The sequence below is a fragment of the Oreochromis aureus genome, linkage group 3 (genome assembly GCF_013358895.1).
Source record: "Oreochromis aureus strain Israel breed Guangdong linkage group 3, ZZ_aureus, whole genome shotgun sequence".
In the NCBI taxonomy this organism is placed as follows: Eukaryota; Metazoa; Chordata; class Actinopteri; order Cichliformes; family Cichlidae; genus Oreochromis; species Oreochromis aureus.
Genome location: NC_052944.1, coordinates 49,167,374 through 49,192,015, shown reverse-complemented (window position 1 = coordinate 49,192,015; position 24,642 = coordinate 49,167,374). Strand labels below are relative to the sequence as shown.

Here is a 24,642-nt window from a genome sequence, read left to right as displayed (position 1 = left end):
TGGAAGTTTTGGTTAATCAGATCCAGTAAAGCTCCTGAAATATATTACCGATCTGTTAAAATGTTACTCTTCAAACTTGTGACCTCAAATTATATAACCAGAAATAATTTATATTTTCTTTGAACTAGTGCAAGGAGAGGGAATGGGGTCTTTAAAGCAGTCACACTTCAACTGTGAAACTCCCTTGTCCTTATGGTGTACTGACACTATTGAAACTTTTCAAAAGCAGTCTAATGTTAGCTTTTAGGTAAACTGTTATTATTCTTCTTATCATTATTATATATTTTATTAATTATATTTTTATTATGATGTTGATTTGGGTGACAATTATTTGATAAATATTATGTATTAATTTTTTAAACATATTATTTTTATTTTAAACATATTTTTTTAACATAAATTTTTGTATCAGGTGTAAAATGACTTTTTAAATAAAGTTGTTTTTAATGTGAGCAGCTCCTATTGGCTCGTTTAAAAAGAGGGAGGAGCAGATTGCACCGCCTAGCGTCTAGTCTTCGCGGTCTTTCGTCAGTTGCGCCTTTTCTCTCCCTGGTGTTTGAGAATGTGGAGGACAAAAGGATACCAAAGAATGGAAAACTATGACAAAGGTAAATACTTAAAGTTTTCTAAGTTTTCATCAATGGTTATTTTAATAACTTTCTATAGTCGTCCTAAACGGTAATAGGGGGAGAAGCATAACATCTTTAGCTAGCAGATAGAACTGGGTTAATTTACTGCATTGTCTTTGGCAAACATAATTTAAAGTTAATTACAAAACTCTTACTGCCTATATTCTACTCGAAAAAATTCATCTTATCTTATTCTGTTTTCATTGCGCCATTCTCTCTATACAGTTTTTGAATTTACATATTATAACGTACACGGCAGTTTTTTTTTCTGTGCTTCTGCAACTGTTTCTTAGGTTTTCCTATAAGGTTTTTGTAATTAATTAAAAATATATATATATATATATTTTTGGCTTTAGTGGATTCCTCGCTCAGCTAACTCGGCCATTATGCACTACCCAGTAAACAAAATGGCTGAACAGTATCTTAAATGTTTGAACATGAGCTAGTCATACCATGTCACGTAATATTCATGTGCAGTGTAGCAAGCCCACCTTTATAGGGGTGTAAAACATGAGGTGTATGGAGGTTATTGTTTAAATTACAGGAGTAGATGCCTGCAGCTGAAACAGTTTTCTGATCTGAATGTGAACCTACCTACTGGTCACGTTCACGGTAATGTTACCAGATATGCATTGTACTATAGGAAAACGTGGTGGATCAGTGTGCAAAAAGCCCCAAAAGAAACACACAGCTTCTTTAGCTCAAACACTGTCTGATCTCTTAGATACTGTGCTGTTCCATCTAGTTATTGGTTACTGAGAAATGTTAGGTTATTAATTAATTAAGAGAGTGCAGCTGTTCAGATCAGATGGTGAAGTAGGAAAATGCAGAACATGTTACTATAGCTGAATACTGTGTAAAATACTAGTAATAAATCTAACTCCCATTTATGGCTTTTACTACTGTGGGGCTAAATAAGAAATTACAGACATAATGAAATCTGCTACACTTACAAAGCTTAAATTTAAAACAATTATTATATATTAAGCATTTTTTTTGCTCTTTTTTTATTCTTTTTGCTAATAATGGACTCAATTTTATTATCAAGTTCAAAGACCTATTAAACTTTTAAACCATTAAATCCAGGAAATTAGATGCCCGTAAATGTACGAGACCCTCTTTATGGCTAGTATCCCCAAATATTTAATAATTCTTTCTAAAAGTACACAAATTTTGTTCTTTTCAATTAAATAGTGCATGTTTAATGTATTCTTGAGCAGGTAAAATTCCACTAAATTAGTTTTTGCATATTTTTAAATATATTCAAATTTTTATAGTTTATAGTACTTTTAATTTGGAGATTTTGCCACTTGTTTTGAAGTTTGGATAGTGCTTTATAGTAATTTGTAAATGTTTTGAAGTCATCTGGCTTCTTAATAATTTAATAAAAATTAACAAGCCATGTAATAATTTGAAAACCACTAGGGACCACTTATTACTATGTCACCAATTTTTTACTTAAAGGAATTTAGGAATTATGTCTGTCAAGACATTTGTTCTGGCACAAGTCACCATTTTGATATATCTTCCTGTGACTTTAAAGTCTGTCAGCTAGTTAGATACATTTTTGCACTGCTAGTGTTTGCTGCTTGAATTAGTCAGTTTACCATATAAACACATGCAGTGCCTTTCAAACTTTTAATTACACTGTTCATTTTGTGCATTAGTAAGAGAATCTTTTATATTGAATTATACTGGGAAAAAAACGAAAATGTTTGTATTTTTTTCTCATGCACTTTCTTTCATTTCCTTATCACGTTTAGATTCTTCAAGATCACAAGCACCATCTTTAACATGTAAGTAACTTTCATATTATTTGTATTACTTATTATTATTATTATTATTATTATTTTTGAAAAGTGATGGTCTTTGGGGCATCCTTGAAAGGAGTGCATTACTTCATTTTGTTTTTTACTGGTATTCAGTGTATATATATATATATATATATATATATATATATATATATATATATGTGTGTATTTATTTAGGCACAGGAGGCAATGATCAATTTTAAAATTTAACATTTATTTAAATTTTCCATCTTTTATGCTAACAATAATGCCAACAGTGTTCTCTTCACTTGTCCCACAACTCTGACAGTTTTGGTCCTCTGCTCTCCTCACAATTGGCTGATTTCCATCTGAGCTGCTACTGCAAACTGCATTAAACTGATTTTACATTGCCTTGTTATTCTAATCTTTATCTGCGTTTTGGACTACAAACATTCACACCTGCTGCTCGTAACCAGAGCTCACAAGAGTGCAAGGCGTGTAGTTCAACAAAGTGATCGATGTGTTCACTAGCTGATTTCAATAAACCGGTAACTTATCAAATCTATATTTTATAGGAAGTACATTACTGATAAAAGTGGTAATAAACACGGTAACCAATAAAAATTTAAATTTCCTGTTATTAAAAAAAAAATACTGCTGTGAGCTCGGTTTTCTAACACCAGGTGTGAACATCTACAGTCTTTAAGCTCTGGTAAAGATTTAAAAATAAAAGCATTAAATAACATAACATTAAACACTAAGTTAGTTTGATGGTGTTGACTGCAGCAGCTCAATGTTAATCAGCTGATCATGATGGAAGCAGATGAACATTTTTCATCATAGTTGTTGGTGATGTGTTGGTCGAAACGAAACGGCTCTTAGAGCCGACTCTTTGAAGTGAACGACGCAAGCCTGTTTTTTTTTCTTTCTCTCACCCTCTCTCTCGCACTTTTTTCCGCTTCACTCCGCACACGAGCCTTGTGCTTTGCGCTGGGAAGAGGGGGGAGGGGCGGTAGTTACACTCGCAGTAGCACAGTAACAGAGCAGGAGGGAGAGAGAGAGAAAGAGAGCCAGGGACAACAACGTCACATTAGAAAGGTATAGTAATCATCCACAACTACTTTCAATTGCGGATGATAAAGGATTCAGAAAGTTTATTCATGCAGGCCCATATGACAGAGAATGTGCATCTTCTTTTTGTTTTCATATTTTAATTTATATTTGTGTTGTGGTTTGCAGTGTTTTGTGTTGTTTCACTTTAAATTTGTTTAAAAGGAAAAAGCTGAAAATTTGAATAGTTAAAAGTTGAAATGTAAGTAGTTGTTTTTTGTATTATATGATTTATTTATTACATTTTATGTGGAGAGAATAAATAAAAGTATATTTATGGTGCCCGCTAGAGACAAAGCACGTACAAACCCCAAAACATGTAAAAAAAATTCCAAAACACGTAAAAACTCCATAGCACGTACAAACTCCGAAGCACTTACAAAACACAACAGAAGTGCTCCAGGATGCTAGGCACAGTGTTGAGCTTTTGTTACCTAGTGGCTACACAAGCCAGGAAGTACCAACGACCGGATTTGGTGTGTGGTAGTAACAGGTAAATGAACAGTTTTTGGAATTATTTGAATATATATGAGTGCTTGTGTATAAATACACAAACAATACACATATGCTTTCAATTGTGTAATTTAAGTGATCTAGGTAGCTCTGTTTTGGAAGTTCAGTTAACGCTAGAAATGTGTTTTAGGGTTTGTACGTGTTTTGTCTCTAGGGGCCACCGTATATATTTATATATAAACATATATAAATACAACCACGTTTCTTTTTTTACATTAGTAATTCCTTGTGTGCATAATTTTATATTGTTGTTAATAATAAATTAATTAAAGCAACAAAACAACCTGAAGAGCCGGTTGGGAGCCCAAAGAGCCAGCTCTTTTTAGTGAGCTGAACCGAAAGAGCCGGTTCTCTAAAAAGAGCCGGAAATCCCATCACTAGTTGTGTAATATGCTGGTATTGATATGATCAAAAATGAACTGAGTTGTTTCGTATTCTATAGAAATTGTACATCTAATTAATAACAAGGCTTTCTGCTGATGTTATTAATTAAAAATTTATTGTTTTATTTTTAAGCAACAACTTTTTAGCATGCAATCAGTCCATGCTGTACAGGACAGATTTGTAAACTGTGCATACAAAAATAGACTATTTTACAAAATTGCTCATTCAACAAATGTAAATCACAGCAGATTTTTTTGTTGTAGTGCACTGTCACAACTAGAAATGTGGGGGGAAGTCCTCAAAATTGAAGGCAGAACAGGAAAATACATGGAAATAACAATTTTCCTTTAAGCACATCAGTAAAGGTCGATCCGGATACTTGATAACTGTTGGTATAGGTATGACATGAATTTGAATCTCCATTATCACAGGTTTTAATTGGGAGGCAACATGCAGATATACAGGAGGACTATAAACAGCAATTCCTATTGCATACAACTGTTTTACAACTGAAAATACCAACAACACTGTTAATTTATCACTTGCTGGTCTATAGACTTTACAGTGTGGATGGATGGAAAATCCATCTGGCTCCACTCTGGCTGAATTGGTGCTACAAACAACTCTGCGCTCGGCTTTCCTGGCTGTGTGTGGATTTATACTTACACATCCAAATTTTGACCCTATTTTTCTTCCTTTCAGCTGATTGGTCAATTTCATGTCAATCACCAATTAAACAATCCAATCAGAGAACATCTCCAGAAGTTGATTCTGTTCATCTGGACGTAGCGTTTTCAGTGGGAGAAAATGCTGAAAGCGCTACGTCCAGATGAACAGAATCAACTTTGAAGATTTACTTACCTGGATGATTGAGCATGCATCAAGACAATCAGACAACAGATAGGTTTGGCTGTTGGAGGGCTGCATTACGGAGCTTCAGGTCCTAGAAGAATAAATTCCCTTTACATACCAGACCAGCATTTTCTTCATTACCAAGAAGGAAAACAGTCTGTGCGTGTCAGAGTTCAGTGGTTTTTTGTGTCACAGGGCTTATAATATGTGTATAAATCTGGCCAGGGACCATCACATCACACTGCTATCATATTTTTCTGTTGCTATCATGTTTCTTTTCTGAGATGTTGTTACTTTTATGACAGATGTAATGAGAAATTTTCCAGAAAGTTAAATTTTTTATTCTAATCAAATATTTGATTCTGATGACAGATAAAGTTTATTTTTACTTTTGTTCTGCTATGATAGTTTATACAAATTTTGGCCAATTCCTATTTATTTTAACCCTCAGCCCCCAAAAAGTCGCCAGCGACAGGTTTTTCCAAACCTGTCTCGTCAAACCTGAGCTCTACCAGGGCTCAACACGCCTGGACTTTTAGAAGAAAAGAGATGTCCAAAAATAAACCACAGGGTCAAATACTTGATTTTGTTCAGTGTTTTAGAGTTATTAATTTGAATTGACTAATTTAAATATTTTATTCATGTACATTTTGATTGCCTTCAGTAAAAATGGCAAAATTTCAATTTCTTTTTTTTTTCCTGTTATTAATCCTTGATTACATTCATATAGTATACAGTAGAGGAAAAAACCTACCAGATGTGTAAAGTAGTAGTAATACTGAAAAAAGGGACAAAAGCACACACAGTCACAGCTGATTTTATGACACTTTTACAGCTAAAACAATATACAATTCTGGTTATCCTGCGTAACATTATTGGGGATAAAGGGTTAAGGAACCGCAATTAATTTTTTTAGTTTAGCTTGTGTTTACTACCATATTTTTTTATCACCACACAGTAAACATTAAGTAATATGTAAAGCGTCCATTTATCCTCCATTCCGGTCCATTATCTTAAGCTTAGGCTGCTGCCCCTCAACCCAATCCGGTACTAAGTAGAGAGGCCCAGACTTCGCTCTCTCCAGGCACTTGGCCCAAGGCAGTCCAAGGCCAGCCGAAAAACATTGTCCCTCCAGCATGTCCTGGGTGTTCTGGGTCTCTCTTCCTGGTGGGACATGCCCAAAACACCTCACCAGGGAGGCATCCTAACCAGATGCCATTATCTAATCTGTCCTTTTTGTATGTTCCCCTCAGGTTGCCATGGTAGCAGATACAGGGGGAACAAGTGTAGACGATGCCACAAGAAGGATGATGAAATTCCTCATATGACCTGAGCTGGCTGTGGAGTACAACATGCTTGGCCGACATGGGAAAAAAAAGTTCAGAGATTTACGTCTTTTTAATGTTGTGTATGGTAAGTTAGTTTCACTTGAGACATTTGAACTTTAGAAAACTAAACTTTTTTAATAAAGTGTTTAAAAGTGTAACTGAGATTGGTTATCATGCAGTTTATATATATTTTTTGAGGCAATAAAGTGAAATAAACATTGTTCTTTGCAAATCATCACCAAATTAAGTAAACTAAGATTAACTTTACTTTGGCTTGCCCATTTTTCTTCTTCATTTGCAGAGGCACTGAAGAAGAATTATTTAACATCAAAAGTCAACTTGCAAGAAGCAGAGAAGGCTCTCTCCAAGTGGTTCACTGGAGCTAAAGACAGAGGAGGACCGAGGGCTGCAAGGGTACAAAATAGACTTACGGCTCTTTAAAAAAACAAAAAAAGAAACCCTGCTGATTCAAGATAAGCTTTTGAGTTTTCCATCTGACTTTTTCTCACTGTTGCAACAGTTCCGAATATATAAGGAATTTTGATGTAGTTTGACATTTCTAGTTTTTTAAAAGTTTACGCACTTTGGAATACAGTTACGTAAAATCACAGTTGTTGGACAAAATAAATGTGAAAAATGTTGTTTTGTGTACCCTCGTGATTTTTGAAATGGTTTTATTTACAAACTAGTTTTTGTTTGTGGTCAGCTTTAATATATTTGGTGTCTTTGTGTCACAGAACCCGTATTAGCTGTCTGAAAAATTGATTTTGTGATTGTTTTACTACATGGGGCCCACTCAGTGCCAGAAATTAGCCAATTCAAACTAGAAGTAAGATGCAACTACAGAACCCACTGATAATGCCATTCCAACTTTTTAGCTCGTGTTTTCCTCATGTTGTACCCACTAAGAACTTGAAAGATGGGGCCCGGGTGGGTTTCTGTGTACTTTGCCTAGTTGGGGCCCATTTAGTTCCCAGATTTTACCAATATAACACCGAGATGGGCTTTTAAAATGGGGCCATTATGGAACCCATGGACAATCCCACTTAAAACCACTTTTTAGCCTATGTGGTGCCCACATGGTACCCACAAAAACTTGAAAGATGGGGCCCAGGTGGGTTTCTGTGTACTTTGCCCAGATGGGGCCCATTTAGTTCCCAGATTTTACCAATATAACACCGAGATGGGCTTTTAAAATGGGGCCATTATGGAACCCGCGGACAATCCCACTTAAAACCCACTTTTTAGCCTATGTGGTGCCCACATGGTACCCACAAAAAACTTGAAAGATGGGGCCCAGGTGGGTTTCTGTGTACTTTGCCCAGTTGGGGCCCATTTAGTTCCCAGATTTTACCAATATAACACCGAGATGGGCATTTAATATGGGGCCATTACGGAACCCGCGGACAATCCTATATGGGGCCCATTTTTCAGCCCATTTCCAAACCATATGGGCCCCACATATAAATGTTGGCTGGGACCCACCCCAGCCCGCCGCCTCTCACCAGGGGCAACTCCAGACTGAGACAGAGTCCAGCCCCTCTCCAGGAGACTAGTTCCAGAGCCCAAGCCATGCGTAGAGGTGAGCCCGACTATATCTAGCCGGTACTTCTCAACCTCACGCACTAACTCAGGCTCCTTCCCCACCAGAGAGGTGACATTCCATGTCCCTATTGCCAGTCTTGGCAGCCGGGGATCGGTCCGCCAGGGCCTCCGCTCCTGGCCGCCGCCCGACACACATTGCACCCGACCCCTATGGCGCCTCCTGCGGGTGGTGGGCCTGCGGGATGATGGGCCCATGTCTCCTCTTCGGGCTGTGCCCGGCCGGGCCCCATGGACTAAGGCCCGGCCACCAGACGCTCGCCCTCGGGCACCCTCCCCGGGCCTGGCTCCAGGGCGGGGCCCCGGTAACCCTATCCCGGGCAGGGTAAACTGTTCCCTCGATGTTCTTTTCATACGGGTCTTCATGTGCATAGCAATGAACATATATGGCCTCAGGGTGCTTCTTTTGAAAATGGGCTTGCACACCCCCAACTGTTCCGCTCATGACAGCTGCTCCATCATAGGTCTGTGCCACACATTTTAACCGCTCAATTCCCTTCTCTTGCAGCTGATTCTCAATAGCAGTATTTATCGATGCAGCATCAAACTTTGGAATTTCCGTCAGGGCAAGGAACCTCTCTTTAACTAAACCTTCCACACACAAATACCCCACACAGAGTGCCAACTGTTCCGTCCTTCCATCTCTAGCCTCATCAGCCATAATGGCATACATCTGTGATTCCTTCATCTCACGAACAATAGCTGCAGTTACTTCTTCTGAACAACATTCAATCACCTCACTCTGACTACTACAAGAGATGTATGTGGTGTTTGATGGGGGGGGGGGGGATCTCTGCAAGAATGGATCAAACTTTTCCAAAAGTGTCATGCACTCGCGGAAATTCCCTTTATTGTCACTCTCTTCTGTTTCGTCATGACCTCGAAATGATATTCCTTGCTTCCCCAAAAAGCAGGTCACTTCCACAATACGTTCCAGGTACTCCCTTCTTTCACTTACTTCAGTGGCACTTCCTGCCTCTATCTGTTCAACAATATTGCCTTGTGACAAACTTGCTTTGTAGCTGTTCCAACAAACTACACTGTCCTTGTGTGACCGGTCTGCTGTCCACCTCGTATCAGATCATACCTTAAGGTCCAAATTAGTCCCCTCAGCCGCACAAGAATCCGGGTCACTGGCACCAAGTATTAAATCCCAGTTCTTTTGTATTCTTTACGGCCAAGAAAGACACAGCTCAAAAAGTGGTCCTTTTACTTTAAAAATGATTTTTAATTTTACATATCCCGGGATATGGAGACTAAGCATACACAGAAACGCCTGCTCACACCAGCCAGTCTGAAGCACAAAAAAGGAAGCCTAGTTATTTATGTACTAAACGTCACACCCACTTCAATTTTCGATCAAACACTCTGCTTAGTTTCACTTTCTGGTCCTATGCTCTGCAAAAGTATGCAGTTTCCTGTCAGCCTGCGACCTTGTTTTACACTGAAGTCTGGGCCTCTCATAAAACACACTAATCAGCATTTAGATTATATATTTTATTTCCTAACACCGGGTGGCTTCATGTTTTTGAAACTTGCTCAGTGCCTTTTGCCAGTTACTGACTCCATCATTCACTAATGTGTCATACCTAAGACTTTTGCCAAAGACTCGACAAGCGAAGCAGAAAGCAGCATTTTTTTGGGAAGAATATTCTAACCATTTAAAGCTTTTGAACCAGTTTTCCAGGAAGGATCGTTTTTGTGTTCCAAATTGAGTGAGAGGGTACTGGGACAGTTTCAACTGTTTAGGACCAGTAGTCGTATCCCCTAAATCAAGAGCCATATCTTAAACTCCTTTGGATTGCTGACTGGAATGCTGCTCTGTCTGCCTCTCCTCATCTGGTTCCCTGGTCTGCTCTCTCAGAGTCTCTCCCTGTTCTTCTCCTCCTTGTGTAATGAAATTAACCAAACAGTAAATCATATAGACAATTAGGAAAATATAATGAAGGTGTCCTGTTCAGAATGAAGTCTAATGATATAAGGTCATGATTCTCAAACTGCCAGTGGTACATGAACTCCCCATTGTGGTACTTGGAGGAAAGTCATAAATAATTTTTGAAAATAAAAATACTTCAAACATGTACAATTTGATCAAAAAAAGTACAAAACTTTGAATTAAAATACATAAAGTATACTAAATTCATATTTCAAATATCCTAAGCATTGTCTTCCCTTTTCTTCTTGTTTCAGTGTCAGCCTGCTACATTTTCACGTTCTTAGGCTGCTCATTCTGACTTAATGCGCTTACTTTTTAATGTGACTTTTCATTTTAGTAACAGATTGGAATTTTGTCTTGTAAGATTTATGAGTTTCATGCTTTCATAGTGGAGCTTGACACTTTCTCAGGTGGTACACACTGTAAAAAGTTTGAGAAACACTGATAAGTGTATGTGTGCTTTTGGAAAACATTTAAAGCTGCTGTACAGAATCTTTGAAACAAGCTTAAAACATTTTTAGAATATAAACAGAGCATCTGCTTCTCTTTACAGCTCCTTACTCCATGCAGTACAGGTGGTGCACGTACTGCGGCAGTCATACAGACAACTAGATGGTCGAAAAGTTGGCCTACCTATTATTGGCTGAGGTTTAGTAGAGTTGTGGCTGAACCACATAAAAATATATCATTAATTTTACTCTCCCAAATCAATAATAATGTTATGTTAGAATGTTGTTAAAGAGGGTCAAAAATGTTTCAACTCAGTTTGTTTAGCAGATTCTGTATAGCAGCTTTAATATAGGGAGAAGGCAACTTCCAGATTGTATGAATAAAATTTGTTTTTTTTTCTTTCTCAGTTTAACAGTTTCTGTTGTGCCTGTCACTGTTCCCTGTCTGTTTTCTTACCTGGTTCTTCCTGACCTTTCACTTTCTCCTCATGTTCCCCTCTTTCCTCTCTCCCTCTTTGGACTGACAATCATACACAAATAGATTGTATTCAATTAGATGAAAAAATTGCACTAATATGAAAAAAATACTATTAAAATCACTAATAAAAAATTCCTCTCTCAGTGTACTTTCAACCAAAAGGCAAATAACCAAACCACATGTACATCTAATAAAAGATATAAATATTGAAACACTGATCCAACATTATTCTTGATTGACGGCTCATTTGATCCTACACTTTTACCTGAATGTGGCTCCTGTTTTTTGAAAAAAACGTCCTAATGTCCATTATTAACCCAGCTGTCTCTCTGTACACACACACACACACACAAACACAGACAACAGGAGTTATAAGGTTAATGGGCATTCAGTCAGTTAGCTAGTTAGTACCTTGGGTTTAATATTGGCACATGCACATATGACAAAATAAGCAGCTTCTCTCATTCCATTCCAAACAGGACAGTGGTAACAACAACAGGCTACAATATTAAGTTTTAGATTTAATAGGCTATATAAATTTCAATAGGAGCAACAGGATGGTCAAATGTAGCTGATTTTACTTCAGAGCAGGACGGATTGTAGGGTAGCAAACATCATCGGAAAACACGTTTTCAACACTGCAGGTTACCTGGTGTAATGTTTTTCAGCTAAAACAAACATGGTCTGACTCCTAGCTAACTATATAAAGAGTAAGTGAAGGTTAAATGCTGCTAATATGTCCTGTTTTAAGCCAGGCACTCACACCTCCGCTCCGCTGCGTCTCAGCCACTATCGCTCTGGCAGAAAGGGCGCTAGAGCCAGAGCAGGGGAGAGGCGAGCTGGAACAAACCATTTTGGGAGGGGGGGGCTTATCTATACTTTCGTTGTTAAAATGTTCCGTCTCAATTAAGTACTGTATGCTTTTTATATTTTTAGTAGTGTGTCACAAAAACAGCAAATATTGTCAAAAAAAGTAAGAAATCTTTGGGGGTGCTGAAGCACCCCGAAAAACTGGCTAAAATCGCCCCTGGTTTTAACCCACTTTGGCAAGGACGGCCTAAAGCTTGTACGTCAGTATGAGCAAACAGCACGTAAGATGGCGGACTACAGGAACCACCTGAGATTCAGCCTCAGATCCCGACAAAACAGGATTACTCCTAAAAGTCTGCAAATGAGCACTTCAGTTAAAGGCTTCCGGGCAACAAAAATTCTCCAGAAGGCACAGCATCAGTTGCTTAATGAACGGGTGAGGCAAACAAATTTTACCATTGACATGCTAAATTCTCAAGAGGAGCGGATCCGACAGAGACTGACAATGCTTTTAGATGAGAATACTCTTAAAAAGGTGTTTGACTTTACTGAGAAGGCTCGTCTAACACAGCACAAGAAGTCTAAGACCAGGCAACAAAGGAAGTTTGACTTACTTGTTGTTCATCAGAAACCACTGCAAAATATGGAGAGTGTCCTCAGTGACCAGAAGAGACAAGGATGCGACACCGAGGATGTGGACAAGTGGGTAAAGAATTTGTCTGACAGAAAGCTCACTCAAACAGAGAAAACCATCCTTGCTAAAGGGTTAAATTTTGCTGTCACACCGAGACAAATCCCGCTAGTGGAGCTGATCACAGCCACAGAAACAGCAATTCGTAACAACAATATTGCAGAAGTGGAAGCAGAGCAACTACGGACGAAAGTTTCGGCCTGTCTCAGCAATGCAAAGCCCCCAGCATCCAACATCACCATGGAGGAGAGGAAGGTACTCACATCACTTAGTCATGACAACAACGTTATCATCCTTCCGGCAGACAAGGGTAGGTGCACAGTATTGCTAAACCAGAAGGAATATCATGAGAAAATTTTGTCACTACTCAGTGATGAAAATACTTATGAGCCCCTGAAACGAGACCCAGGAAGTGGCTACAGGAAGAGGGTGATAGACTGTCTGAAGCAGTTAGAACAAGACAAGGCTATTGACCGGACCTCATACCACAGGCTGTACCCAGGGGAATCGACACCAAGCCTGTATGGTTTACCAAAAATACATAAACAGGGTGCACCTTTAAGACCGATTGTCTGCATGATCAACTCGGTCACCTATAACATCTCCAGGTTTCTGGCTTCGATCCTCAACCCGCTGCTGGGCAGCTCTGAACACCACATCCAGAACACCCTGGATTTTGTTGAGAAGGTGAGAGATGTCATTATGGAGGCAGATGAAACCATGGTCTCGTACGACGTTACATCTCTCTTCACTTGCATCCCAGTCACGGAAGCGTTGGAGGTAGTCCGTAAGAGATTACAGGATGACACCAACCTCAGCAACAGGACCACTCTCAGCATCAACCAAGTGTGTTTGCTTTTGGAACTGTGTCTTCATTCCACCTACTTCACATACAAGGGTCAGTTCTACAGGCAGAAACATGGGTGTGCCATGGGCTCCCCAGTTTCACCCATCGTGTCGAATTTGTACATGGAAGAAGTGGAAAAGAGGGCTTTGCTATCCTTTAAAAAAGAATGGACTCTATATTTAGGCTTTAATGACATTCCTGGAACATCAGCATCTGTCCTCTGGGAAGCAGGGAAAGCTGTGATGAGAGGTAAAATAATCTCTTTCTCATCACATAAGAAGAAAGAAGAAAACAAAAATATTCAGGAACTAGAAAAAAACATCAAATCCTTAGAAAAAGCCTATGTATCACACCAAGATCAAGAAATATTAAACAATATACGCAAAACAAAACTAGAATTAAATTAAATTATTAATAAAAAGACTAAATTCTTAGTACAAAGACTTCGCCTGCAAAATTATGAACACGGTAACAAATCCGGACAATTTCTTGCTAACCAGTTAAAAATCAATAAAGAAAAAACAACTATATGTGCTGTTAAAGACAAAATTTTTAGGGATTTCTATGAAACTTTATATACACCACAAATAAACCCATCTAAAAACGAAATTGATCAATTTCTCGACAACATAACTCTTCCAAAATTATTAGACAGTCAAGCAATGGCACTGGATTCGCCACTGATGCCAGGTGAACTCCAGGAAGCCCTGATAAGTATGCCCAATAATAAGGCTCCAGGTCCAGACGGCTTTCCTGCAGAATTCTACAAAGAATTCTGGAAGATTCTAGCACCAGTTTTTCACAGAATGTTGCAGGAAATCAAAGAAAATGGTAGACTACCACCAAATATGAACTCTGCAAATATCAGTCTCTTACTAAAACCAGGCAAAGACCCTGTATTTGCCTCAAGCTATCGTCCAATATCCCTTATTAATGTAGACCTTAAAATAATCTGCAAAGCCCTCTCAAAGAGATTAGAGAAAACAACCCCCCTTTTTATTCATCCTGACCAAACTGGTTTCATAAAAGGTAGGCACTCATCAACAAATACACGTAGATTACTTAATTTAACAGACTACTCATGCAGTAAAAACAGTGAAACCATAATATTGTCTCTTGATGCAGAAAAGGCGTTTGACAGAGTTAACTGGAAATTTCTATTTGGAACTTTACACAAATTTGGTTTTGGAACCTCTTTCATAAACTGGTTAAAAATATTATATAATTCCCCAACAGCTTGTGTCAGAACAAATGACCAAACATCCTCCAGCTTCTGTCTCCTGAGGGGCACCAGGCAGGGATGCCCACTCTCCCCTTCACTGTTTGCAATTTTTATTGAGCCACTAGGAGCAGCAATTAGACAGGCTACAACAATTAAGGGCATAAAATGCAAGAACGTGGAACATAAAATCAGCCTTTATGCGGATGATGTGTTACTTTTTCTCCAAAACTCACAAACCAATATCTCTGGGGTGATTGAATTGATAAATTCTTTCTCAAGAGTCTCAGATTATTCAATTAACTGGTCAAAATCTACAGTTCTTCCGATTAATTGCTCCTTCCATAATTCTTCTCCTACCCCACTGCAATCTGGAAATATAAAATATTTAGGTATTAATGTCTCTCCTAAGCTTTCAGAATTAACTAAATTAAACCACATCCCACTTTTAAAGACAGTAGAAGGCGACCTGGCTAGATGGAAATCTTTACCCATATCACTCATGGGAAGGGTCGCCGCTATAAAAATGATGGTCTTGCCAAAAATAAACTATTTGTTTTCAGTGTTTTCGGCTCACTCCTGGTGGCCGATTGGCGGGGCCTGGCACCTGTGGCCCGGCTGGGCCACTTCCGGGTGGGGTGCCCTCAGGCCTCTGGCCTCTGGGCCTGAAGCTTGGTCCTCTCTGGTGCAGCTGGCTGCCGGCAGAGCCCGCGGGCACGCCACTGCAACCCCCTCTGGCCTCTGCTCCGTGGCTGCTGGGTGACCTCTCGTTTGGGGCTCTACTCAGCTCTTCCCAGGAGGGTGGCATGGTTGCCCCCCTTTGGTGGTCCTCCTTGGGTCCTCGTACTCTGGGGCCTCTGGATGTCTGGGGCCTAGATCTCCTCCATACCTGCTTCATGCCCTGGCGGACGGGGCTATGGCTCCCCACACTCCCTAGCAGACCGTTACATGGAGAAACCTTTGGAATACAAGCATGCTTATCCACACAGGTGTACACACGGGTGTTCACAGACACAAACTACACCTTTCTTGGCTGCTACCTCAAAGCACATTGTGCGCTGTCTATCTTGCGTGCTGCACAATAACATTTAATATTTAGTATCTACTGGCTATTCTTATTTCTGTTAGTGATAAGAGACAATAATGATTTGGGGCATCAAAAACACCCTGGCAGCCTCTCAGCCTCTGAGTTAGTTGGTTACCATTCATGTTTCAGTGAAAGCTGAGTCAGTGCAAGCAGATAATGTTAACTCTCCGTGAATCGCTACCTTATCGTGGAGGAGGGGTTTGTGCGTCCCAGGGATCCCAGGGGTTATGTTGTCTGGGGGCTTTGCCCCCTGGTAGGGTCTCCCATGACAAATTGGTCCTGGGTGAGGGACCAGACAAAGAGCGATTCAGAAGACCCCTATGAAGAAAACATCGAGGGAACAGTTTACCCTGCCCGGGATAGGGTTACCGGGGCCCCGCCCTGGAGCCAGGCCCGGGAGGGTGCCTGAGGGCGTCCTGGTGGCCGGGCCTTAGTCCATGGGGCCCGGCCGGGCACAGCCCGAAGAGGAGACATGGGCCCATCCTCCCGCAGGCCCACCACCCACAGGAGGCGCCATAGGGGTCGGGTGCATTGTGTGCTGGGCGGCGGCCAGGAGCGGAGGCCCTGGCGGACTGATCCCCGGCTGCCAAGACTGGCAATAGGGACATGGAATGTCACCTCTCTGGTGGGGAAGGAGCCTGAGTTAGTGCGTGAGGTTGAGAGGTACCGGCTAGATATAGTCGGGCTCACCTCTACGCATGGCTTGGGCTCTGGAACCAGTCTCCTGGAGAGGGGCTGGACTCTGTCTCAGTCTGGAGTTGCCCCTGGTGAGAGGCGGCGGGCTGGGTTGGGTATTCTAATATCCCCTCGGCTTGCTGCCGGTATGTTGGGGTTTTTCCCGGTGGATGAGAGGGTTTGTTCCCTGCGCCTCAGGGTCGGGGAACGGGTCCTGACTGTCATCTGCGCTTATGCACCGAGTGGCAGTTCAGAGTACCCAGCCTTCTTAGAGTCCCTGGGGGGGGTGCTGGAAGGTGCCCCACCTGGAGACTCTGTTGTCCTGCTGGGAGACTTCAATGCTCACGTGGGTAACAACAGCGAGACCTGGAGGGGCATGATTGGGAGGAACAGCCTCCCTGATCTGAATCCGAGCGGTGTTTTGTTATTGGACTTCTGTGCAAATCACAGTTTGGCCATAACGAACACCTTGTTCGAACATAAGAGTGTCCATAAGTGCACGTGGCACCAGGACGCTCTAGGCCGCAGGTCGATGATCGATTTTGTAATCGTATCACCAGACCTGCGACCATATGTTCTGGACACTCGGGTAAAGAGAGGGGCTGAGCTGTCAACTGATCACCACCTGGTGGTGAGTTGGATCAGGTGGCGGGGGAGGACGCTGGACAGACCCGGTGCACCTAAACGCGTAGTGAGGGTGCGCTGGGAACGTCTAGCAGAGGCCCCAGTCCACGAGATCTTCAACGCACACCTCCGGCAGAGCTTCAACAGCATTCCGAGGGAGACTGGGGACATTGAGTCCGAATGGACCATGTTCAGCGTCTCCATCGCCGAAGCTGCTGCATTGAGCTGCGGCCGCAGGGTGGTTGGTGCCTGCCGTGGTGGTAATCCCCGAACCAAATGGTGGACACCAGAGGTGAAGGGAGCCACCAAGCTGAAGAAGGAGTCCTATCGGGATTGGTTAGCCTGTGGGACTCCGGAGGCAGCCGACAGGTATCAACAGGCCAAGCGGAATGCAGCTCGGGCAGTGGCTGAAGCAAAAACTCGGGTGTGGGAGGAGTTCGGAGAGGCCATGGAAAAAGACTTTCGGACTGCCTCGAAGAGATTCTGGCAAACCGTCAGGCGTCTCAGGAGGGGAAAGCGGTGCTCTACCTGCACTGTGTATAGTGCTGGCGGAGCGCTGCTGACGTCAACTGAGAAAATTGTCAGGCGGTGGAAGGAATACTTCGAGGACCTCCTTAATCCTACTGACACGTCTTCCGAGGAGGAAGCAGAGTCTGGGGATGAGGGGAATGACCCGCCAATTTCCAGGGGCGAGGTCACTGAGGCAGTTAAACAACTCCTTGGTGGCAGAGCCCCTGGTGTTGATGAAGTCCGCCCCGAGTTCCTGAAGGCTCTGGATGTTGTAGGGCTGTCCTGGTTGACACGCCTCTACAATGTTGCGTGGAGATCAGGGGCAGTACCCCTGGATTGGCAGACCGGGATGGTGGTCCCCATCTTTAAGAAGGGAGACCGGAGGGTGTGTTCCAACTACAGGGGGATCACACTCCTCAGCCTCCCTGGGAAAGACTATGCCAGGGTGCTGGACAGGAGAGTTCGTCCGTTAGTCGAACCTCGGATACAGGAGGAACAATGCGGTTTTTGTCCTGGTCGCGGAACACTGGACCAGCTCTTTATCCTCTCAAGGATACTTGAGGGTGCATGGGAGTTTGCCCAACCAGTCTACATGTGTTTTGTGGACTTGGAGAAGGCATTCGACCGTGTCCCTCGGGGTGTCCTGTGGGAGGTGTTGCGGGAGTATGGGGTGTCTGGCCCATTGCTACGGGCCATTCGATCCCTATACAACCGTTGCAAGAGTTTGGTTCGCATTGCCGGCAATAAGTCGGACTCGTTCCTGGTGGGTGATGGGCTCCGCCAGGGCTGCCCTTTGTCACCGGTTCTGTTCATAATTTTTATGGACAGGATTTCTAGGCGCAGCCAAGTGGCGGAGGGCTTTCACTTTGGTGGCCTCAGAATCTCATCTCTGCTTTTTGCGGATGATGTGGTTCTTTTGGCTTCATCAGGTGAGGGCCTCCAGCTCGCACTGGAGCGGTTCGCAGCCGAGTGTGAAGCAGCGGGAATGAGGATCAGCACCTCCAAATATGAGGCCATGGTTCTCAGCCGGAAAAGGGTGGAGTGCCCACTCCGGTCGGGATGAGTTCCTGCCCCAAGTGGAGGAGTTCAAGTATCTCGGGGTCTTGTTCGCGAGTGATGGGAGAAGGGAGCCGGAGATCGACAGACGGATTGCTGCTGCAGCTGCAGTGATGCGGACGCTGCACCGGTCCGTCGTAGTGAAAAGGGAGCTGAGTGTAAAAGCGAAGCTCTCAATTTACCGGTCGATCTACGTCCCGACCCTCACCTATGGCCACGAGCTGTGGGTAGTGACCGAAAGAACGAGATCGTGGATACAAGCGGCAGAAATGAGCTTCCTCCGAAGGGTGGCTGGCCTCTCCCTTAGAGATAGGGTGAGAAGTTCGGCCATCCGGGAGGGGCTCAGAGTAGAGCCGCTGCTCCTCCACATCGAAAGGAGCCAGTTGAGGTGGTTCGGGCATCTGACAAGGATGCCTCCTGGGCGCCTCCTGGGTGAGGTGTTCCGGGCATGTCCCACCGGGAGGAGGCCCCGGGGCAGACCCAGGACACGCTGGAGAGATTATATCTCTCGGCTGGCCTGGGAACGCCTTGGTGTTGGTTGTTTTTCTCCATACAGGTGGTTGTTTTTCTCCATACAGGTGATCCAGGTGTTTTGTTTGTTTTTTCTTTCTTTCTTCTCCCCTTTCTCCCCATCTCTTCTTCCCTCTATTTTTCTTTCTCTCCCTGTCTTTCTTTCATTCTTTCTCCCTGTCCTATCATCCAGTCATGTCTGTCCCGACTGTAACAACCGAAAATAAAATAAATACATAATTATAATAAAGGTCAATCAAATGGACCAATATGGCAAGGCCATGATGATCCACTTGGTAAAGTAAATCCGCTTGGCATCTCTCTTGGCCTTAAGACAACAATTCTGATGGCTAAAGATCCAAACGGGACAGGGGTAAAACCTGCAGATTGGGGAAACCTGCAGTCAGCTGAGACTGAAGAAGTCACTTGGATGAGTGACGAAACGTTTCTCCCACAAAACGCTACGTCCAGATGAACAGAATCAACTTTTCGAGATAGTTTATTGCTGGTTTTTAGTTTGTTTTTTGTCTTTTTGGGAGCTGACACAGTCTCAATGGAGATGGGTTTTTGGGGGGGTAGCAGGAGGAGAGAAGCTGCAGAGAGGCGTGTAAGACTGCAACTCTGCTTCCTGGTCCCAACTCTGGATAGTCATATTTTGGGGGGGGGGGGGTGTTAATAAATTTGTCCATATTTCTAGAAATGAGAGCTGCTCCATCCAAAGTGGGATGGATGCCGTCTCACCTAACAAGACCAGGTTTCCTCCAGAAGGTTTGCCAATTATCTGTGAAGCCCACATCGTTTCTTGGACACCACTCAGACAGCCAGCAATTTAAGGAGAACATGCGGCTAAACATGTCACTCCTGGTCTGATTGGGGAGGGGACCAGAGACAACTGCAGAGTCCGACATTGTTTTGGTAAAGTGGGGAAAAATGGTTAGACACATGAACAGGTTGGTGGTGTACCTGGGGCTTCTGTTTAAGACTATGCTTCCTCCTCACCATCACCCAGCCGTCCTCTTTCCCCAGCCGCTTGGGGTCTGCCGGGGAACAGCTAGCGGGGCCTATGCTATCTTCGGCTGCACCGGCTACAGGGGCCTGGCTAGTTACGGGTGACTGAAGGGTGCGAAGCCGAGTCTCCAATTCAGTAATCCTGGCCTCCAGAGCTGCAAAAATGCTACATTTGTTACAAGTATCATTACTGCTAAAGGAGGCCGAGGAGTAACTAAACATCTGATACAATGAGCAGGAAAGTGCAGGAGGGACAGGTGAAGTAGCCATGGTGCTAACGAGTCAGCTACGAGCTAAGCTAAATTAGCGAAACAGTACAGACACAGTGAGTGAATACTTTGGCTATAAATTAGGTAGTGAGTACACAGAAAGTGTGCTTCAGATGAAGCACATGAAGATTATACTATGAAAAAAGAATGTATTTAAAAGTTTTTAATTAAATTGCTAAGCAGATAAGCTACTCAGAAACACCACTGTGTTTGAGCAGGAACAGGAAGTGATACTGAATGTGGAGAGCTCATTGTTAACATAAATGGTCATTCACATAATTTGTATTCTATGTCATTTTTTTCATTTCACTGTTATAATGAAATACTTTGTCATGTAGTTTTCATCTGTCATACATTTTTTGTTTTTTATTATTGCTGTGTTGTGTAGTGTCATCATGCTTTTGTGAGAGTTTGCCCTTTTTGTAGGGTGGCTACAGTCCAGTTTTCCCCTACAACCGACTCAGATGAAATTCTCTTCATGTGCACCAGTGACTGTAAAAAAACATGGACAACCTAATAGCTCCCAAAAAATGAAGCCAATCTCTATTGCCACCTGGTATCTTGCTGCAGTATAGGTTAAAAACCCCGCCTTCTTCTTGATAGCGGATGGGACTGGGACCAGACTAAAATAAAAAATTCTCCTCAGTTAAATTTTCCTAAAGATGCTTTCATTAATTATCAGCAGTTCTCATGATGCTGATTTATCCTCAAGGGCTCTCCTTTATCATATGTTTGATTCTAATTACTACCATAATGCTGTTAAATTGGGCTGTGACGTCAGCTTTGACTGGCAACTGCAGTCACAGAGAAACTTGAGTATCTCTCTTTGGGAATAGCAGATAGAGGCGGGAGAGAGAGGCGGTCCAGTGTTTATGTTACAAAACCACGACTGACTGTTTTAACCTGACAGCCTGAGGTGTTCTTCAGTAAACTGGACTGAATATGTGCAAACAGCAGCATCTTTTCTGTCTCCTGCTACATCTGTAAGGACAGTAACACTAATTTGTTTGTTTGTTTTTTAAAAACCTCCACTGCAGTAACCCCTCATTAATCATTAACTATAGCACAGCCCAATATATGTGCTGAAACCAATTACAGCCATTTGGCAGCTTAAGTTAAAAGTTATGCTTTATTTTTTCACTGATAATTTTTTTTTTAAACTGACTCTGTGTTTATTTATTTAATTTTTTTACTGAGTTTTTATTAAATACTCAGGTCAAAACAGTCTATGAACAATACCTCATTAAGAATCATTCAAAGCTACATGTGCAGTACTCCGTACAGCTTACATCCTTAGAGAGTAATCACTTCAAGCATTAACCCTTTGACGTTCACACCAATAAAACTGCAATTTTAAAAATATTGTAGCGGGTCAGGGCTGTTCGGGGTTTTGTTATTGACAGTTATGTTCTGTTGTCATGTTGCCATGGTTACAGGTGACGCGCTCTCTCTGCGACTGTGTGTTTCCGGGTGAGAGAGCGCCCTTTTTTGTGTTGTTGTTGTTGCCGCGCTGAACGTTGGTGTTAGCTGTGTGTGCTCTTCGGCCGAAGGCTAATAAACGGCTGTGCTCCCTGGCTAGCTCATGGGAAGCAAGACCAAACGAAACCTCTGTCTCCTCCTTGTCTGAGCTTGCCACATTGGTGTCAGAAGTGGGATTGCTCACCCTCGCCGTAATGGAGAGAGACATTCGGAGGCTGGAGCAAGCTGTCGAGGAGAGCATTCGCTGCTTGGGAAGCTGGTGATTGAAGAGAGAGGAAGCGAGCGGCCATGTAAGTTCCCCGACGGGTCCTGACCGCAGCAGCGGCCCGTCGCGACAGACGCTAGGGGAATTCTTCATGGGCTGCCTCTGTTGACCGACACACCGAGCCCCCAACAGCTAGCAGCGATGCCTACAACGCCAGCTAAGGTTACGAAATACAATGGGCTAACCCCGCTAGAGCCCTACCTCTCACAAGTCCGGCTAGCCGCAAGGCATAGTGGCTGGAGCAACGAAGAGGCTGCCACACACCTAGCACTAGCATTGGAAGGAGATGCACTGCAGGTACTCCTTGACCTAGCCCCGGCAGAGCAGCATGAGCTCCAGGCCCTCACCGTGGCACTCGAGAGGCGATTTGGGCAGCGGCACTCCACTGATCAAAGCAGGGAGCAGCTGACCAACTGGAGCCATCGGCCGGGGGAGAGCCTGGGCACCTTTGCAGCGGATGTGTTGCTGTATGCTCGTCGTGGCTACCCGGAGTTCCCAGCAGCAGCCCGTGAGGAGCTTAGCCTGCATGTTTTTCTGCGAGGACTTTTTCCAGAGCGACTACGCCAACACTTCCACCTGGCCATCCCTCAAACTCTCCGTGAGGCGCTCCGTGAGGCTGAAAGGGCCGAGCTTGTGCTCACCTCGCGACCGAACCAGCACTTGGACCCCCCCAAACTACCCTCAAATCAGAGCCGCGGACTGCAAAGGGGAGGGGGAGGTCGCGGAAATATGCCAGCTGCAGCCCTCGGTGCCCTGGAGGCGTCCTCGTCGACCGACCAACCGCTGCTACCGGTGCGATGAGCCCGGCCACGTGGCGCGCGACTGCCCAGCACCCACCCCGAAGACCAGAACTACGCAGCCTCAGGGAAACGGGGTGGAAGCGGTGTAGCGAGGGGACCACCGCTCCAGCTTCCTGCCCCCCTCCAAGGACGATGCACGGTGGTGGGTCGAGTCGGGCACCTCAAGGGACTCTACCTGAGCTGCTGTGTTGAGAACCAGCCATGCCGGGCCCTGGTGGACACGGGGTCTACCATTTCCCTAATACGACCTGGTGTGCTCCCTGGAACGTCCGGGCCGCTTATGAAGGGTTGGTCACCCACCGACACCCAGCTGATGACGGTGACGGGGGAGAGAACTGACATGCGGGGGAAGAAACCGTTGCAGATCCGAGTGAAGGATCTGGAGCTGGTGCACGACTTCTGGCTTGCTGACATTCAAGACCAGTGCATCATCGGCCTTGATCTGCTGACCCGCTGGGGGGCCTGCGTTGACACCGCAAAGCTGGTTATCACTATTGGCACAGAGACTCTTGCCCTCCAGTGCCGTCAAAAGCAGTGAGCGGAGGGGACCAGAGGCAGACAAGACCGGCGTCGGGCAGCTGCCACTCAGTAGATTTCGGGTGCCGGTGGCTCTGGGTCATCTCTACTCACCTCAGCCCCAGCCTCTCAGCCCGACAAATCTCCCTCGACCGAGACAACCCGAGGCTGTTGATGACCTGTGGCAGCGCAGCAGCGTAGGTCTCAATGTTGACCAGCGCCAGCGGTTGAGGTGCCTCCTGGACGAGAATGTGGACATCTTTGCCGCCAGTGACAAAGACTGCAGGCAGACGGGGCTGGTCCAGCACACCATCGACACTGGCTCTGCTCAACCCATCCGTCTGCGCCCACACCGGCTGCCCCTCTCAAAACGGCAGGTGGCGGAGGAAAAGATCCGCGAGATGGCCGTGGCTGGAGTGATTGAGCCGTCCAACAGCCCATGGGCGGCACCCGTGGACCTGGTGGGAAAGAAGGATGGCAGCCCGAGGTTCTGCGTGGACTTTTGCCGTCTCAATGCAGTCACCAAGAAGGACTCGTACCCACTTCCACGATCGACGAGGCCCTGGATTACGTTACGTTATCGACCTACGCAGCGGTTACTGGCAGGTGGAGCTAGCCCCCGAAGCAAGGCCTAAGACTGCATTCACCATTGGACAGGGGCTGTGGCAGTTCAGGGTCATGCCATTCGGGCTCTGCAATGCGCCAGCGACGTTTGAGAGGCTGATGGAGAGGGTGCTCGTGAACATCCCTCATAGCCGCTGTGTTGTGTACCTGGATGACCTGATTTGTGTACGGTGGCGACTTCGACAGTGCACTGTCTCACCTGAGCGAGGTCTTCAGTGCCATCCGACGAGCTGGGCTGCGGCTCAACCCTGCGAAGTGCCGCTGTTGGCGAGAGAGACTACGTTCTTGGGCCATGTGATCAGCGCTCAAGGTATCGCCACCGACGCCGCAAAGGTGGCTGCGGTCCGGGACTGGCCGACTCCCTCGAATGTCAAAGAACTGCAGAGCTTCCTGGGCCTAGCCTCCTACTACCATCGGTTCATCAAGGGGTTCGCGACGATAGCCAGCCCCCTCCACCGCCTGACTGACAAGGGCCAGCCGTTTGGCTGGGGTGATGCCTGCGCTGCGGCTTTTGGACAGCTGAAGGAGGCCCTCACCAGAGCTCCAGTCCTGGCCTACCCCGACGCTCGGCAACCTTTCATTGTGGACACAGACGCTAG

General features: G+C 44.4%; 1 protein-coding gene and 1 long non-coding RNA gene across 2 annotated transcripts; both read left to right on the top strand.

Annotated features, from left to right (window-relative positions):
• The first annotated feature begins 393 nt into the window (after positions 1-393).
• LOC120439497 lies at positions 394-7,230 on the top strand. The gene is made up of 4 exons (XR_005612662.1): positions 394-608; positions 2,393-2,425; positions 6,514-6,673; positions 6,890-7,230. It is a non-coding gene; the product is annotated as an uncharacterized LOC120439497 (long non-coding RNA).
• Positions 7,231-7,877: 647 nt separating this feature from the next.
• LOC120433882 lies at positions 7,878-22,992 on the top strand. The gene is made up of 3 exons (XM_039600854.1): positions 7,878-7,888; positions 12,053-13,616; positions 22,657-22,992. The coding sequence occupies exons 1-3, from the start codon at positions 7,878-7,880 to the stop codon at positions 22,990-22,992; spliced, it is 1,911 nt and encodes a 636-aa protein (XP_039456788.1).
• The last annotated feature ends 1,650 nt before the right edge of the window (positions 22,993-24,642 follow it).

What these genes read in the sequence shown, in the direction of transcription:
- LOC120433882 (XM_039600854.1), top strand. An exon ending in TTCCTGGAACATCAGCATCT is followed by an intron (nt 13,617 to 22,656) that starts GTCCTCTGGGAA and finishes GACTTTTTCCAG; the next exon opens with AGCGACTACGCCAACACTTC.